The following is a 14,783-nucleotide window of genomic DNA, read 5'->3' as shown; positions in this document are numbered from 1 at the left end:
AGCCATGGGGGCCCAAGAATGCTACTGCCCTGACCCCTCAAAGTGGGTTCAAGGCACATCAGAAACACCTGGAAACTTATCAGAAATGCAAATTCTTGGACACCATCCCAGACCTACTGAATCAGACTCTATGCAGTGGGATATTTGGATCCTAGCAAGCGCTCCACATGACTTATGCTCCCCAAAGGTCCAGTGGAAAAATGACAGGCGTGAAGGCAGTAAGACCCAAGCTAGAATCCAAGTTTGGTGCTTACAAGCTGTGTGACCTTGGGCTTCTTACTTTATGCCTCTGAGTCTCATTTTTGCAACTGTAGAATGGGGGTGACCACCCCTTTCTCACTGGAGTGGCAACATAAGGTAGTGGGTAAGGAGCAACATCTGGACATTGTGGTCCCACTAAACATTCACTTCCTCTCCCACCCCCACAGCCACCCCACCCCTGCTGTATGGGATGCAGAGTCTTACCTAAGAGGCTCACGTAGGCCTCACTGACCTGGCCCCAGCGTTTTGGATGCTCTGGGGACGATACCAGCATGGGCTCTGCAGTGCCTGGCCAGTACAGGTTGGTTCTGCCGCTGGGGAAGGGGATCCCATTGTCGGACGTGAAGATGACCAGGGTGTCATTCAGGACGCCTGCTCCACGCAGCTCCTGGAGCACGAGTCCAATCCCTGCAGGGTGTGGAGGGGAGAGCAGAGCTCAGACACAGACGCGCAGTCATGGGAATGTGTGCACACTCCCGCATTTCTTCATCAGGCCCTGCACCATCGATTCCTCCAGTCACCCCGCCTTCCTTCCCACCAGATCCTAAGTCAAGGATCTCGAGATGACATAATCCTAAAGTACCTAAGCTGTCCTTAAATCAAGTGATGAGTGTCTTTATATAAAGAGAAGGGACAAGGACTAAGAAGACACGGGAGGAAGACATGATAACACAGGCAGAGATCAGAGTGAAGCCGCCACAAGCCGAGGAACACCTGGGGCCACAGGAAGCTGGAGGAGGCAAGAGCTCTCCCTCAGAGGCCCCTAAGGAAACACAACCCCGCAACATTGTGACTTCTGGCTTCTGGTCTATGACGGGGGCCTGAGATGTGCCCTATCCCATCGCCTGGGCTCCCTGAACCCACCTTGGTCCATCCGGCCAACGGTGGTGTACTGAGCGGCCAGGTCAGCTCGGGCGGCTGGGGTGTCAGGGACGAAGTAAGGCACCTGGGATGGGGCAGGTGGGTGGGAAGTCAAGGTTAGAACAGATGGGTTGAGGGAGGAGACAGCGTGGTCAGTCCTTAAATTGGGGTGGGAGAGACAGGTGCCAGCCCTGCTCCCAGGGCCCGAAATCATCTTCCTTCCTGAATGGATTAATCCAGAAGATCCATGCTTCTGGGGACATCATCCATGTCTTTTCCCTTTTCTCTGCCATCCCATGGATGGAGACCTGGCTCCAATGAGTCAGAGAATCTCTTCTTATACACATGGCACCAGGGCTGCAAACCCACTGGAGGGGCACAGGTTCCCCGATTTACAAAGTGGAAGAAGAAAGGTAGTTCTTGGAAACGTGGAGAGGGGCCCTCCTACCTGCACATCCTTTGGGTTGTAGGTCTGGGGGGTCCAATCTGGAATCCGCCCCATGCCACTCTCCCCATTGCCAAACTTCTCACAGAACGCCCCGTACTGTGGCTGGGCGTGCCCGCAGCGGTGGGGGTCATGGAAGGCAACATAGAGGAAAAAAGGCCTGCAGGTGGAGGGATGGGCTTGAGCGTTGAGGTCAAGGTCAGATGGTTGACCCATCACCCTACTTCTACCCTGGGGAGCCTCATCCTTCAGAAAGGAACACCCCTCAGCTTTGCCTACTCCCCTACAACTAATAACCTGTGATCCATGCCACCTCAGGTTCCCCATGTCTCCTCTTCCTCTGACCAGATCAACTTGAGTATCTGGAATCTTCTCCCCCACCCACAGCCCAGCTGTCTGAGGATTCCAAGAATCCCAACCAAACATTCTGGGAGCCGCATCTAGTATTAACTGCCCAGAGGTCTGGCTAGGGAGCGGGACTCTCTGCGCACCTGTCACCCCGCGTCTGCAGGAATTTCCGGACCAGCAGTTTAATTCTAGTGATGTTCCGCCCGACCTGGAGGACAGAGCCATTCTCCTCCGTGTACGCAAAGTCAAATGGATACACCATCTCCGGCCCCACGTGCTTCTTCCCAATGATGCCTGGAGCCGGGGAGACAGGACTGTTCGGAGCCCCTGTGGTCTCTCATTCCCTTCTGCCCCCTTCTCTACTCCCCAGACCCTGTGTCTTGTATGGCCTCCAGGAGGGCAGCAGAGCCCTTGTTCTCATGTGCCCATACATAGCCCAGTCAGGATCTCTGGGGCAGGATGGGAAGTTGCTCTCTTGCCCCTGGGGCCACATGAAGCCCCTCACCTGTGTGAATGCCAGCTCGGCCCAGCAGCAGCGGCAGGCTCTGCACCCGGTCGAAGGAATTGAAGTGGTGGACATCCTGGTGCAGGCCGTACATTCCGTTCTGATGCTGCGAGCAGAGATGCTGTGATGCAGGATGCCACCTGGTCCTACCACCCCTCCCCTCCGTGCCCCCCTGCAACGCTCCCACTCTCCCAGGCTCACCAACCTGGCCCTTCACAGGCCCCTGATTTAGCGTCCTCGGAGAGGTTTTCTCCATCTCTCACTCCCCGCCCAACAGGCCCACAGGTCCTTCCCATGGGACTTTGTATTTCCCAGGAAATACAACAGACTGGGAGGATGTACACCAAAATTAGGAGTAGCCTTTATTTTCTTCTTTTTGCATATCTATACTTTCCAATTTTTCTATCAAGACCACATACTACTGAGTGAAAGCCATCCCAGCAAGCAGTTGTATAGCATGAAAGAAATTGTCATACATGTTACAAACTCAGACTAGAGAGATACAAGAAGGTAAATCCCTGTCCTTATTCCTGCAGCCTACTATCCAGAGGTGAGCATGGCCTACAGCTGCCTGATTAACCTTTCGGGAAGCTTCTGTGTTCAGGTCACAGTCTCCTCTTTATGCAGGCCTTCTCCTCACTGGCTCAGGCTCTCAGAAAGAAATGTACAGACCACAGCTGTGTTCCCATAAAATAATGTTGTAAGGTAACACATCAAGAGTAAGTGCCCATGTATACCTGGTTCACAGTAGCATTATTCCAACAACCAAAGGTGGAATCAACCCAAGTGTCCATTAACAGATGAATTGATAAAATATGCTCTACCACACAATGGAACATTACTCAGCCTTGAAAAGCAGTGAGTTACTGAAACGTGCCACTACTCAGGTGAAGCTTGGGGACATTATGCTGAGTGAAACCAGCCAGTCACAAAAAGGCAAATACTGTGTGATTCCACTTACGTGAGGTGCCGAGAGTAACCAAATTCACAGAGACAGAAAGTTGACTGGTGGTTGCGGCTGGTGGTGCAGTGGGAAGGAATTACTGTTTAATGGGCATAGAGTTTCAGTCTGGATGGTAAAAACGTCCTGGATGGTGGTGATGGTTACACAACAATGTTAAATGTACTTAACGCCACTGAGCTGTAGCCTTAAAACAGTTAAAACAGGAAATTTAAAAATTATATATATATATATGTATCGGCTCAATAAAAATACAGTAAGTGCCTTAAATGGCAGCTTTTACTGTCACACAAGCTCTTGGGACAATATCATGACAAGAATGAACACTGGGCTGAGCAAATACCTGCCAGGCATCTTACTATGAGCTTTACACATAGGGTGTTAACTTGGCCAATCCTATAGTAATCCCAGGAGTGAGCTATTATCATGACCCCATCTTACAGGTGAGGAGACTGAGGCTCACAGAGGTAAGTGATTGCTCACAGTCACAGAGTGGTGGAGCAGGGCTGCACTTGGACTATTTGGCTGGGGGTGAGGGAGGGAAGGTGGACAATGCCCAGGGAGACAAGGGAAGTACTCTCAGCAGCAGAGGCCTTGGGGCACTCCCTCCTCCTGCTGTCCTCACCTGGGGCAGGCCAGTGAGGAGGCTGGCGCGGCTGGGTGAGCAGCTGCTGACAGAGGTGAAGGCATTGCGGAAGACAAGACTTCGGCGGGCCAAGGCATCCAGGTGAGGGGTAGAGATGGCGCTGTTATTGTAGGCACCACTCTCAAAGCCTCCGTCGTCCGCTGAGGAAGATGGAAAACAAAGGACACAGTGGGCTGGGCTCAGAAGGAGCAGCATATGGGAGAGAGACCTGGTCCTGCTGCAGTGGCCTGGGCCAGTGATGGCTAGGCGGTTATGATACCTGGGCAGGTGTGATACCTAGCAGGTGTGATTCCCAGATGGGCATGATATTCAGCAGGCCTGTTACGTGAGTAAGAGTGCCACCAGACATGTATGAAAAGTGGGTGAACATGTTAGGAGGCAGAGAGACAACTCAGGTAGGCCTGAGATCCAGGCAGGAATGCCCGTGCAGTCCTGGGCTCTGAAGACATGCATGAGGATATGGATCCATGCGCAGGTTCTCTGCCCATGCCCCGAAGAGTGGGGGAGCTGAAGGGAGTCCCTCAGTGCAGGGCTGTTTGTGTTACAATTAGCTGAAGGGCCTGCCCAAGACCACAATGTTAATCAGAAAGCAAGACCTGGCAGACAGCCAGACCTCAAAAGAGGAAAGAATTGGGTTGTCTTGTGAGAGCTGGGCCCTGGTTACCCAAACAGGAAGTCTCGTGAACAGCCGGGTGCTAGAGGAACTTCGGGTTTCAGGGTTGGGGGGGCCAGTGGAGAAGGTGGGTGGGGGGCTGCTCTCTTCAGCCAGGAGAAGGAGAGCTGAGCTACAGCGCTCTGGGGTCCAAAAAAAGAAGGGCAAACAGGGGGTTATCACTGCTGGGAGAAGATGAGAGCCCGAGGGCACCCTGGCTGGTCTTTGGGGCCTTGGGCACCAGCCCCTCTTCTGGCATCCGCTCCATAATCTCTGGAAAACCGCCCAGCCTCCCATGCGGAGGCGGAGACCACAGAGCTAGCCTGGGCTGCTCCGGGGTACAGGGTCAGAACCCGGGTCAGGAGAGGAGTGTGAATGCTGGTGCCGATACCTCCAGACCCTCCAGTGGGCGGGGCCGCCTCTGCCTGCCTCTCCAAGGAGCTGACCACAAACAGTCTGGGGCCAGCAAAGAAATGAGACGGGGACTGAATGGAAATGGGGGCTGCAGGGCACTGGGAATTAGCACTGGGCGTTTCTGGGAGAGCCAACCGGCGGCGATGGAGGGCAGTACCCGGGGTGCCAGCGGGTCAACACTTACCGAGGATCAGCAGCACGTTCCGGGGGCGCGCCCGATGCACACAACAGAGACCCACGGAGATCAGCAGCACCCAGCAGACCTGCCCAGAGCTTCGCATGGTGGCGGCTCCAGCCTGGCCCCCGACCCCGGCTCCCGGCCCCGCGGTCACGTGGGCACCAGGGCCGCCCCGCCCCGCCCTCGGTCACGTGTACACCAGGCCCGCCCAGGCCCCGCCCCCGCTCCCGCTCCCCCTCCCTCTCCGGTTTCTGCAGACCCGCTGCGGAGACCACGGGAAACCCGGAGCTGCAGAGACCACGGGAGATCCGGAGCAGTGGCGTCCGGTGAGTGCGCGGCGGACGGCGGCGGGGCCTGGGACCGGGACCGGGGGAGCGAGCCGCCCGGGTACCGGCCGAGATCGCTGGTGGGCTGCCGAGTCGGGGGGAGAAGTGGGGTCCGAGAGTGCGGGCGCCTCCCGCGGGGACCCCGCTCCCACCCACTTCATCCCTACCCACTTCATCCCCACCCACTTCATCCCCACCAGGTCCCCTACACCCTCCGTCTTGCTGGGGCTAGCAGGCCACAGACGGTCAGCCGGCGTGGAATCCCCACGCCTTAGACCCCAGCGTCCGGGGCAAGAGGCTTTGGGGGTGGGAGGCAGGTTGTGTCCGTAACATCCTCGCGGGGACCGGGAGTAGGGGGTGTGCTGAGACCGGCTTTGCGTCAGGGGCGCCAGGACGGGCTTTGCGCTCCAGGGGCGCCAGAGAATGCGCGACCCGAATTAGTGGGGGACCCGCTGACGTTCTTTCAGAACCGACTAGAATACTTAGGGCGCCACTAAAGATGAAACGCCACAGGTGGGGGTTGGGGTGAGGCGCAGCCTTGGGATGGGAGCCCCCCCCCACTACAGCGCCGCAGTCTGCCGTAGTGGGTGGAGCCTTCCATGGTGCGCACTTGGAAAATCTCAGGACGCTCGCACGTCCAGTCACCCTCCCACTCGCCGGACAGCTATGGCTGTCACCGTGGACGTGCTTTTCTCTGCACTGCTCCCCGTTAAATTTCCAGGGAGAGGGGGAAATAAAAAAGGAAATAAATTTTCCTGGAAAGTGAAACCTTGAGTTTCATTAGTATTTAGGCTTCTCATTGAGATATCTTTTTTTCCCCCCCTGGGCCACAGTTGATGGCAGAAGGGAAGGCACCTAGGGTCTGGGCAGGTGGGGTTCAGGGAGAGCAGTCGGTGAGGAGTAGGCACTGCGCCTTCGATTGGAGGCTCCTCTACCTAAGGTGTTAGTTTCCTGTCTCAGATCTGCAAGGTGTGGGGGAGATTTAACCCGTCTGGCTCCACCCCCCTACGTGGGAGTAAACCAATGACGCATCTCTTGATGTCTCTGGGCAACCTCCTCCCCCCTTATTGCTGGGTTTTCTGAAGCCCAGACACTGATTGCTGGTCTGTGTCCTACCCCCGCTCCAGACATGTCGCCTCCTATGTCTCCTATGAAACCACCCAAGGGCTTTGCCCCTATGTCCTGCTGCTGGTCCACTGAGACCATGCAGAAGTGGCTGCCTTTCCTGGGCTGGCTGCCTGACTACACCTGGTACGCCCTGAAGATGGACTTCATCGCTGGGATCTCAGTCGGGCTCACAGTCATTCCCCAGGCGCTGGCCTATGCCGAGGTGGCTGGACTCCCTCCCCAGGTGAGATGGCTGCCCCTGCTGCCCCCCACCTCCTTTCCCCTCAGCCTGACCCCACTCCAGACCTTACTGCTCATCCAGGAGCAGAGTAGAAATGCATAGTATCCCCTCCAGACAAGGGGGCACCCTGGGCTCCAGTCCAACAAAGCCTTATTTTATAACCTAGAGCATGTGATGGCCTTTGGGCAGACACGTGCCCCTGTAACCATTCTTGTCACAGTTGTCACACACAGGCACCAAGCTAGTTCTGGATGGCCTGATGGGGCCAGTGAGATGACTCACCCTGGCTTTAAGAACCTTTTCTCAGACTCTTGGACTCAGACATAAGAACACTAGGCCCCAGGTGGGTGTGGGTAGAAAAGAGGCCCCTAATCACTGTAGGTTCACAACCTTGGGTAACAGAGGGTAAGCATTTTGCCCTGCCTGTATACACTGCTGTGCCCAGAATACACAACAGACAACACAGATTCCTCTGCTCAGTCAGCTACGCCAGGGACCCATCGGGGTGTGCCATGAGCCTCCTGGGTATTCATTGCTCTCTCTGCCCAACAGTACGGCCTCTACTCTGCCTTCATGGGGTGCTTCGTATATTTCTTTCTGGGCACCTCCCGAGATGTGACTCTGGGCCCCACGGCCATCATGTCCCTCCTGGTCTCCTTCTACACCTTCCACGAGCCTGCGTACGCTGTGCTGCTGGCTTTTCTGTCGGGCTGCATCCAGTTAGGCATGGGGTTCCTGCGCTTAGGTAAGATTCTCAGGCTTTCCTGCCATGAGGGTGGGGGGCTACGGTTCTCCTCCTGGGGATGCCATGTCTTCTGCAGTTCCTTCTTTGTATTTCAAGGGCTATCCATGTGTGTGTGTGTGTGTGTGTCTGTGTCTGTGTGTGTGTGTCTCTGTGTGTGTGTCTGTGTGTCTGTGTGTCTCTGTGTGTGTGTGTGTGTGTCTAAGGAAGGATGACTCTCAGCCCTTCCCTATTATGCTCAGCCAGGACACTTGGAGAAGTGCCCAGGGGCTCAGTCCATAGTCTCCCTTGCTCTCCAAACCAGCCCAAACAGGGCATGCCCTCCACTAGTCTTTAACTCCAGTCCAGCCCTCACCTCTCCCAGCCCATGCTGAGCCAGTAGGGCTGGGACCAGCGTGGTGTTCCCTCTTGGCTGTGCAGGGCTCCTGCTGGACTTCATCTCCTGTCCCGTCATTAAAGGTTTCACCTCGGCTGCTGCCATCATCATCGGCTTCGGGCAGATCAAGGTAGGCACACTAGTTGGCCCTGGGGCACCTATCGGCTAACAGGACTGAGGCTGTGTCCTGATACATGTGGGCCTGTCAAACTCCTGCTCTTTGAGGGTCCAGAGCCTGTGATGCTGACCGAGTCTCCATTAATAAAACCGTCCTTTGGGGGAGATCTTGAATGATGGCCAAGTTCTACCACAGGTAATTTGGGGAACCAGTAATGGCAGCCCCACACTTGTCAGAGTTTTCATGCCTAAGTGCTTGGTTCACCTCACAGAGTTCTGCAGCCTCAAATACACACTCAGCCAGCAGGTCTTCACAGGTCACAAGCATACTGCCAAAATTTTGACAAGCAGATTGCTCCCCCAAGCTAATTTAGCTAGGTGATTTCATTTTTATGTCTCCCCACCCCCAACTTCTCATTCAGTGTTTTCGACTATCATGTTCCTTTATGTTTCCATTTAAATGTCTGTGGCAAGTATTAGAATCAGTAATCATTGGTCATCTGAGGATATCATTTGTTCTCCTTCCACTGGGTTCTGAGTGCCTGGAGGGCAGGGACTGTTTTGTTTCCAATGTGGCTGTCCCGAGCTGTGCTGAGCAGAATGAAACTGAGCTGAATTGTAGAGATTCAGGGCAACAGACACGTGCACACACCAGGCTCTCCATGGTATGATTCCCATAGTCAGGCTCCGCTTCAGCCTGGCCGGTGACAGTCTTCAAGGATGGAGGCCAAGTAAGAAAGTGAGAACACAAAGCCCCAGAGGGGTACATGTGAGAGAGACTAGGGTAGCTGACCCATTTGGGTGTGGGACTGAATGCACCCTGCATTTAGTTCTCACGAGTCCTCTGGGAGGTAAGCTTATCATTATCTCCATTTATAGGGGAGGAAACAGCCTAGAACAATGTGGGTAAATTCAAAGAATAGATTATGTACACACATATGTCAGGGTAAGCTTGGCAAATGCTGTTTCGTGGGATGCTGTGTCCTTTATTCTGGAAACATTATCCTTCATTTTTAGAGTCAAGAATGTTCTTTTTTTCATAACACAGTGAGGGTAGCTGCTTTACGCATTCCTATTCGACAACCCTAGGCCCTGTCTTCAAAACCTTGACGACGTCATGACAGCCCTCTGAGAGCCTTCAGGCTGGGTGGGGTGGGGTTCCTCTTGACCTGCCCAAACAGGAGTCCCCTGCCCAGGACAGAGACCCCTCTCTGTGTCTGCCCTCCTCAGTGTCCTTCCCCTTCAATGGCTGTGTGCACAGCGGGTTTTGGGGTCCTTGGAGCCTGACCACCCTGGGAGTCTGGCCTCGACTGCCCCTTCTGATCCCAGCCAGATAAAGAACTAAAGCACAGAGCGGTGCCCCTTCTCCCTGACGAGGACTGCTGATTTGGTGGGGGCCCTGCGGCGCCACCCGCGCAGTTCTGCCTGCCTGCGCAGATTTTTCCTTCCGGTAGGGGGCGGTGCCCGGCGGGCAGGCCTCCGAGTGACGGACGCGGTCTCGGGCCAATGGCGGTGGGGCGTGTACTGTGGCGGGCGGGCCGCTAGGTAATGGACGAGGCCGCCGGCTCAGGCAGCCGGGTCTGCGCTGGCGGGTTGGGGCCCCAGGACTCCGGACCCTGGACTCTTAACCAGGGCACTTGTTGAACCAGTTTCCTTGGCTTGAGGTCGCCTATGCTGATTTTCCTAGGACAGGAAAATAATTTGCAAAGCCCTGAAACACGTGAACATTGTGACATGCCCTCTGCATCCCCTCTCCCTTGGGGAGGGATAACTTTCATCTGCCCGTGGGGGGCTTTGGGAATGGACTTAGATAAGCCCGGTAGAGCCAGCAAGTGTTTTCCCTCAGGAAGGGCACTTGGGGGTAGGGGACTCCAGTTTTAGAACGGTATTACCATGCTGCAAGGGAGAGGCCTCAGGGTTTATGTTGCAGAAGGTTGTCTAACCACAATCTCTGTTTGAACAGAATCTGCTGGGACTGCAGCACATCCCCAGGCAGTTTTTCCTGCAAGTGTATTACACTTTCCACAACATCGGAGAGACCAGGTACCCGGGCGGCTGAGTTTCTCCCCCCTGTATTAGGAAGCTCTTCCTTGTACACCCCCTCCCCGTCCCCTCCCCATTTCCACTCCCAGGTGGCATTTATTCCACTCCTCTGGGGCCCTGCTGCTTAAACAGGGGCCCCATGTGCAGTACCATTGGCATCACCTGGCAGCTGGTAAGATATACACACTCTGGCCAGCCCAGACCTGCTGAACTGATCAGGTTGACAAGAGCCCCAAGTGATTGGCCAGCATATTGATTGAAGCTTGAGAAGCTCTGCTCCAGTCAGTCCAGTGCCCCGGTCAGCATGACCCCATGCGGGGCTTTCTCAGATGGTCGAAGTAAGAAGAGACCACAAAAGGGAAGGGCATGCAGTCTGTCACTTAAAGAATTCATAGTTCAGCCAAGAGGAGGACGTAGGGCAGGGAGAGGCTGAGGCCAGCAGATACGCAGGTGCCCAAGGGGTGGACGGCAGGTAGAGGCCGTTCCCTCAGCAAGTGCCTCCCTCAGATGGAGCTGCATCTCCCAGAGGGCCAGTGAGTTAAAGGAACAAATAGGAGATGCTCTTGGCCACAGGTCAGGACTCCTCTCTGACTGAAGAGGCAAGAGGAAGAAATGACCTGGAGGGAGCTGTAGGGGGCGCTACTTGGAGGGAATCGGGGAGAAACCCTGTGATCCTCGTCTTCTTCCCATCTGCTGCTGAGGTTCCCGGCCCATAGGATATAGCTGGTGGGGGTCACAGAGGGCAGTGGAAATGGAGATGGCCGGGTCAGAAGTGAGTCTTCTGGAACCAGCGAGGCATTTGTAGCCCAGAGAGCTACAAACTGAAACTGTGAGTGGTAGTGCACCTCCCACTGTGATCTGGCCCTCAACCCCTAGGGCCTGCATACCTACTAAGTTTTGAATAAAGATTTGACGTGGAATAGGGACACAGATTTCTTAGGAAAACGCAAAAAGAGCGTTCAAGAGAGAAAACATTCCGGCAGCCAAAGGCCAGAAGGCCAGCGCTGTCGGTGGGGTTGGGCGGTGACCAGTGTCTGTCTGCAGGGTGGGCGATGCAGTGCTGGGGTTGGTCTGCATGGTGCTGCTGCTGGTGCTGAAGCTGATGCGGGACCATGTGCCTCCTGTCCATCCTGAGATGCCCACCGGAGTGCGGCTCAGCCATGGGCTGGTTTGGACTGCCACCACAGGTGAGGACGGCTTCCGGCCGAGGGAGCACTTCCACAGCTGTCTTGTATAACCTGGACTCATGTAGTCACCCCAGGAACTGGAATCCCACCTCTTGAGATCTCACGTCACTCACTAGGTGGTTCGGATATGCAGCCAGCCTGGAAACTGCTTTAGCAGCAGAAGTTCTCAGCCAGGAATGACTTTGTACATCATGCCCCTGCCCCCCACCTGTGGGACTTTTGCCAATATCCAGAGACATTTTTGGTTAGCCCTGTGGGGCAAAGCTGTTGCTGGCATGTGATGGGTGGAGAGCAGGGACATCGCTAAACATCCTGCAATGTACAGTCGCTTGTGGCAAAGAATGATCTGACCGAAAACAGCAGTGTGAAGGCTGAGAAACCCTGGCAGGTCTCTGGGGGAGAAAACTAGTTCCACTGAGACAAACTGATCCCTCTGCAGTTGCGGAGGGTAAGGGCTTTCCTAATAGCCCAGTTGGTAAAGAATCCACCTGCAGTACAGGAGACCCCGGTTTGATTCCTGGGTCAGGAAGATCTGCTGGAAAAGGGATAGGCTACCCACTGCAGTATTCTTGGGCTTCTCTTGTGGCTCATCTGGAAAGAATCTGCCTGCAATGTGGGAGACCTGGGTTCGATCCCTGGGTTGGGAAGATTCCCTGGAAAAGGGAAAGGCTACCCACTCCAGTATTCTGGCCTGGAGAATTCCATGGACTGTATAGTCCATGGGGTCACAAAGAGACACGACTGAGTGATTTTCACTTTTCACCTCAGAGGGTAAAGCTTTTCCTTTGGGCCTGGAATCAACCAGAGGATCTATAAAGAAAGGCTGAGATGAAAGGCTGCCAGATGAGGAGAGTTCACGAGACCATTGGCTGGTTGAAGGGCCATCTGTGGGTAGGGGGTGAGGGATGGGAGTGGGATGTCAATAGAAATCTCTCCACTGAGCTACCAGTAGGTAACACCGAGATAGAATGGCAAGTATAGCAAAGCAAGAAGTGCTGATATCAGTGGGCCTTCCCAGAGCTGAGGGGAATAGAAATCACCCCACTTGGACCTACTCCTTGGCAGCCATGAAATCCAGCCACATGTGAGAAGAAGGGGTGGCTAGATTCTTAGCCCTTGATTCTCCAGCTGGTTCTTGGTCCCTAGAGTCACTCACCAGACCCTATTCTGCAGCCTGAAGGCCATGGTTAAATGTTTAGCACTCCAGATGGGAAGGGTGGAAGAGCACTGGGTTTATAGTGGAAATTCCTGGGGACTTATCTGGTGATTCAGTGGAAACTGCAGGGCGCACAGGTACGGTTCCTAATCCGGCAGCTATGACCTTGCATGCTGCAGGGTGTGGCTGTATTCCTCCAGCCATCTATAGGTAACTTAAAAAAAAAAAAAGCTGTTTAAGAAAAAAGAAAAACTCCGGGCTTCAAGTCCTAGCTTAGCCACTTGGCACTTGCATGAGTTGTTTTCAAAATTTTATGCACTTTAGTATAGTCATCTATAAGATAATGAAAACAGATTCTGTTGTCCAAAAGTTTTACAAAGTGTGGGCTCGGAGCAGCTTGGAAACTTGTTGGAAATGCAAACTCTCAGGAAGCACTTCACAAACATCACTTCTTTTGATTCTCATCACAGCCTTGAGGATAGGATATTATTTTCCCTGTTTTGCCAGTGAGGGAAGTAAGGCTCTGAAAGATAAAACAGACAAACCAAATAAGACTTCTCAAGGTCACGTAGGAAGGATGAGGCAGAGTGAGGACTTGCTCCCAGGTCACTTGCCCTTTTTCCTTATCAACTGACCTAGAAGTTTATTGGTTTTATTTATCTCACGGAACTTTTGATTCTCTCTCTTCTCTCAACATGATCTCTTCATTCTTTCATCTAGTTCATTGATTCTGCTCTGATATTTATTATTTCCTTGCATTGGCTGATCTTAAGTTTACCTTTCCTTTTCAAAATCTTAAGACAGAAGCTGAGGTCTTTGAGTCCTGCCTTCTTCTCTGATAGTGTTCAGGATAATAAATTTCCCTGTTCAGCGCTGGTTTGGCTACAGCCCACAATTTTGATAGGTTATAGTTTCACTTTCATTTAGTTCTAAATGCTTTCTAATTTCCATTTTGGCATCTCCTTTCAATTGTGGATTATTTAAGAGTGGATTATTTCATTTCTCCTTTGAACCAGGAGCCTTTTAGGAGTTAGTTTCCAAATATTTGGTGATTTTCTAATTAGTATTTTGCTACTGATTTCTAATGTAACTCCATTATTATCAGAGAACAAATTTTTTATGTACATACATATGTAGGATTATAATTTTCTCTGGAGATGACCCTCCTTATCCTGCTAATGTCCTTCATTCTCACCGTCTATCCTAGCTCGCAACGCCCTGGTGGTCTCCTTTGCTGCCTTGGTCGCATACTCCTTCCAGGTGACCGGATACCAGCCTTTTGTTCTAACTGGGAAGACACCTGAGGGACTCCCTGATGCCCACATCCCTCCCTTCTCAGTGACCACTGCCAATGGGACAATCTCCTTCACTGAGATGGTACAGGTGGGTAGACACAGAACCCGGCCAGTTTGGCCAAGGCTGCAGTGCCCCTGGCCCTGGTTCTATCTCCTGATGCATCAGCTTAGTGACGGGCAGCTCTGACCTCAGCTCGGACTGCTGCGTCCTCAGGAAGGTGCGTCTCTGGTACAGAGACAGGTGTGAATGAATTCCTGATTAGTCACAGCCTCAAGGGACACCACGGGTATTTTTTCCGCCTTGAGCCCAGGGGTGTTTCTGCCATCATGGACGCTGGCAGAGCAGGAATTTGTTGTGTTCTGCTCTGTGTCTTGCTCCTTGCAGTGTGAGCTCACAGCCCTGCCGCTAGAGTTATGTTTGCTTCCGTCAGACATAGACAAGCCAGTGCTTGCCTTATCGGGTCACTGCCTGGTCAGACCTGTTCTGTCCTTCCCTGGAGGGTCACTCACCACCCCTCTCTCCTCTCTCAGGGAATGGGGGCCGGGCTGGTCGTGGTACCCCTGATGGGTCTCCTGGAGAGCATCGCAGTGGCCAAATCCTTTGGTAAGATGCTCACCACCCACGCCCTCCCTGGCACCTCAACCTGGAGCTCAGCCTGCCTTGCTTGCCTGCTCTCCTGCTTGCTTTTATCTGCTCTGATTTTTAAAACTTTGAATTTTTTATCCGAGTAGCACATGTTCATGTTTTTTGAAAAAAATTAGTGAAAATGGATTGTCAATGAAAAACCTCTTCCAGTAGCTGAAAATATTTGACAGTCCCCTCTCTGGACATAAAAGGTCCTGCATTGAGCCTTTGCCAGTTGAACTTTCTGTGTGTGGTGTACACCCTTCCGCTGCCAGCTAATTTCAAGCTGAATGTGGG

General features: G+C 53.4%; 2 protein-coding genes and 1 long non-coding RNA gene across 4 annotated transcripts in view; 1 reads left to right on the top strand and 2 right to left on the bottom strand.

Annotated features, from left to right (window-relative positions):
* Positions 1–5,462, bottom strand: part of SGSH (N-sulfoglucosamine sulfohydrolase) — a 7,132-nt gene extending 1,670 nt beyond the window's left edge. Inside the window, exons 1-8 of one of the 2 annotated variants that reach the window (XM_069541977.1) lie at positions 5,278–5,462; positions 4,007–4,167; positions 3,382–3,568; positions 2,421–2,526; positions 2,059–2,209; positions 1,571–1,727; positions 1,126–1,207; positions 466–669 (exon numbers count right to left, since the gene is read on the bottom strand). In XM_069541977.1, the coding sequence (XP_069398078.1) occupies positions 466–669; positions 1,126–1,207; positions 1,571–1,727; positions 2,059–2,209; positions 2,421–2,514 (688 nt within the window). In that variant the 5' untranslated portion in view covers positions 2,515–2,526; positions 3,382–3,568; positions 4,007–4,167; positions 5,278–5,462. The remainder of the gene's footprint in view (positions 1–465; positions 670–1,125; positions 1,208–1,570; positions 1,728–2,058; positions 2,210–2,420; positions 2,527–3,381; positions 3,569–4,006; positions 4,168–5,277) is intronic. The other variant, XM_069541978.1, reaches the window with a different exon arrangement.
* SLC26A11 (solute carrier family 26 member 11) overlaps positions 5,222–14,783 on the top strand; it is an 18,066-nt gene continuing 8,504 nt past the window's right edge. The window contains exons 1-8 of the mRNA XM_069541976.1: positions 5,222–5,597; positions 6,725–6,948; positions 7,498–7,690; positions 8,108–8,193; positions 10,144–10,223; positions 11,268–11,410; positions 13,774–13,949; positions 14,393–14,465. Of these exons, the coding sequence (XP_069398077.1) occupies positions 5,237–5,597; positions 6,725–6,948; positions 7,498–7,690; positions 8,108–8,193; positions 10,144–10,223; positions 11,268–11,410; positions 13,774–13,949; positions 14,393–14,465 (1,336 nt within the window). The 5' untranslated portion in view covers positions 5,222–5,236. The remainder of the gene's footprint in view (positions 5,598–6,724; positions 6,949–7,497; positions 7,691–8,107; positions 8,194–10,143; positions 10,224–11,267; positions 11,411–13,773; positions 13,950–14,392; positions 14,466–14,783) is intronic.
* The window catches only part of LOC138414476 (uncharacterized), a 23,529-nt gene continuing 21,605 nt past the window's right edge, over positions 12,860–14,783 (bottom strand). Inside the window, exon 2 of the long non-coding RNA XR_011246843.1 lies at positions 12,860–13,089. This is a non-coding gene — a long non-coding RNA (uncharacterized lncRNA). The remainder of the gene's footprint in view (positions 13,090–14,783) is intronic.

This window comes from Ovis canadensis, chromosome 11 (assembly GCF_042477335.2).
Source record: "Ovis canadensis isolate MfBH-ARS-UI-01 breed Bighorn chromosome 11, ARS-UI_OviCan_v2, whole genome shotgun sequence".
Taxonomy (NCBI): domain Eukaryota; kingdom Metazoa; phylum Chordata; class Mammalia; order Artiodactyla; family Bovidae; genus Ovis; species Ovis canadensis.
The sequence above is the reverse complement of the archived record's forward strand: the minus strand, read 5'-3'. Positions and strand labels throughout refer to the sequence as shown.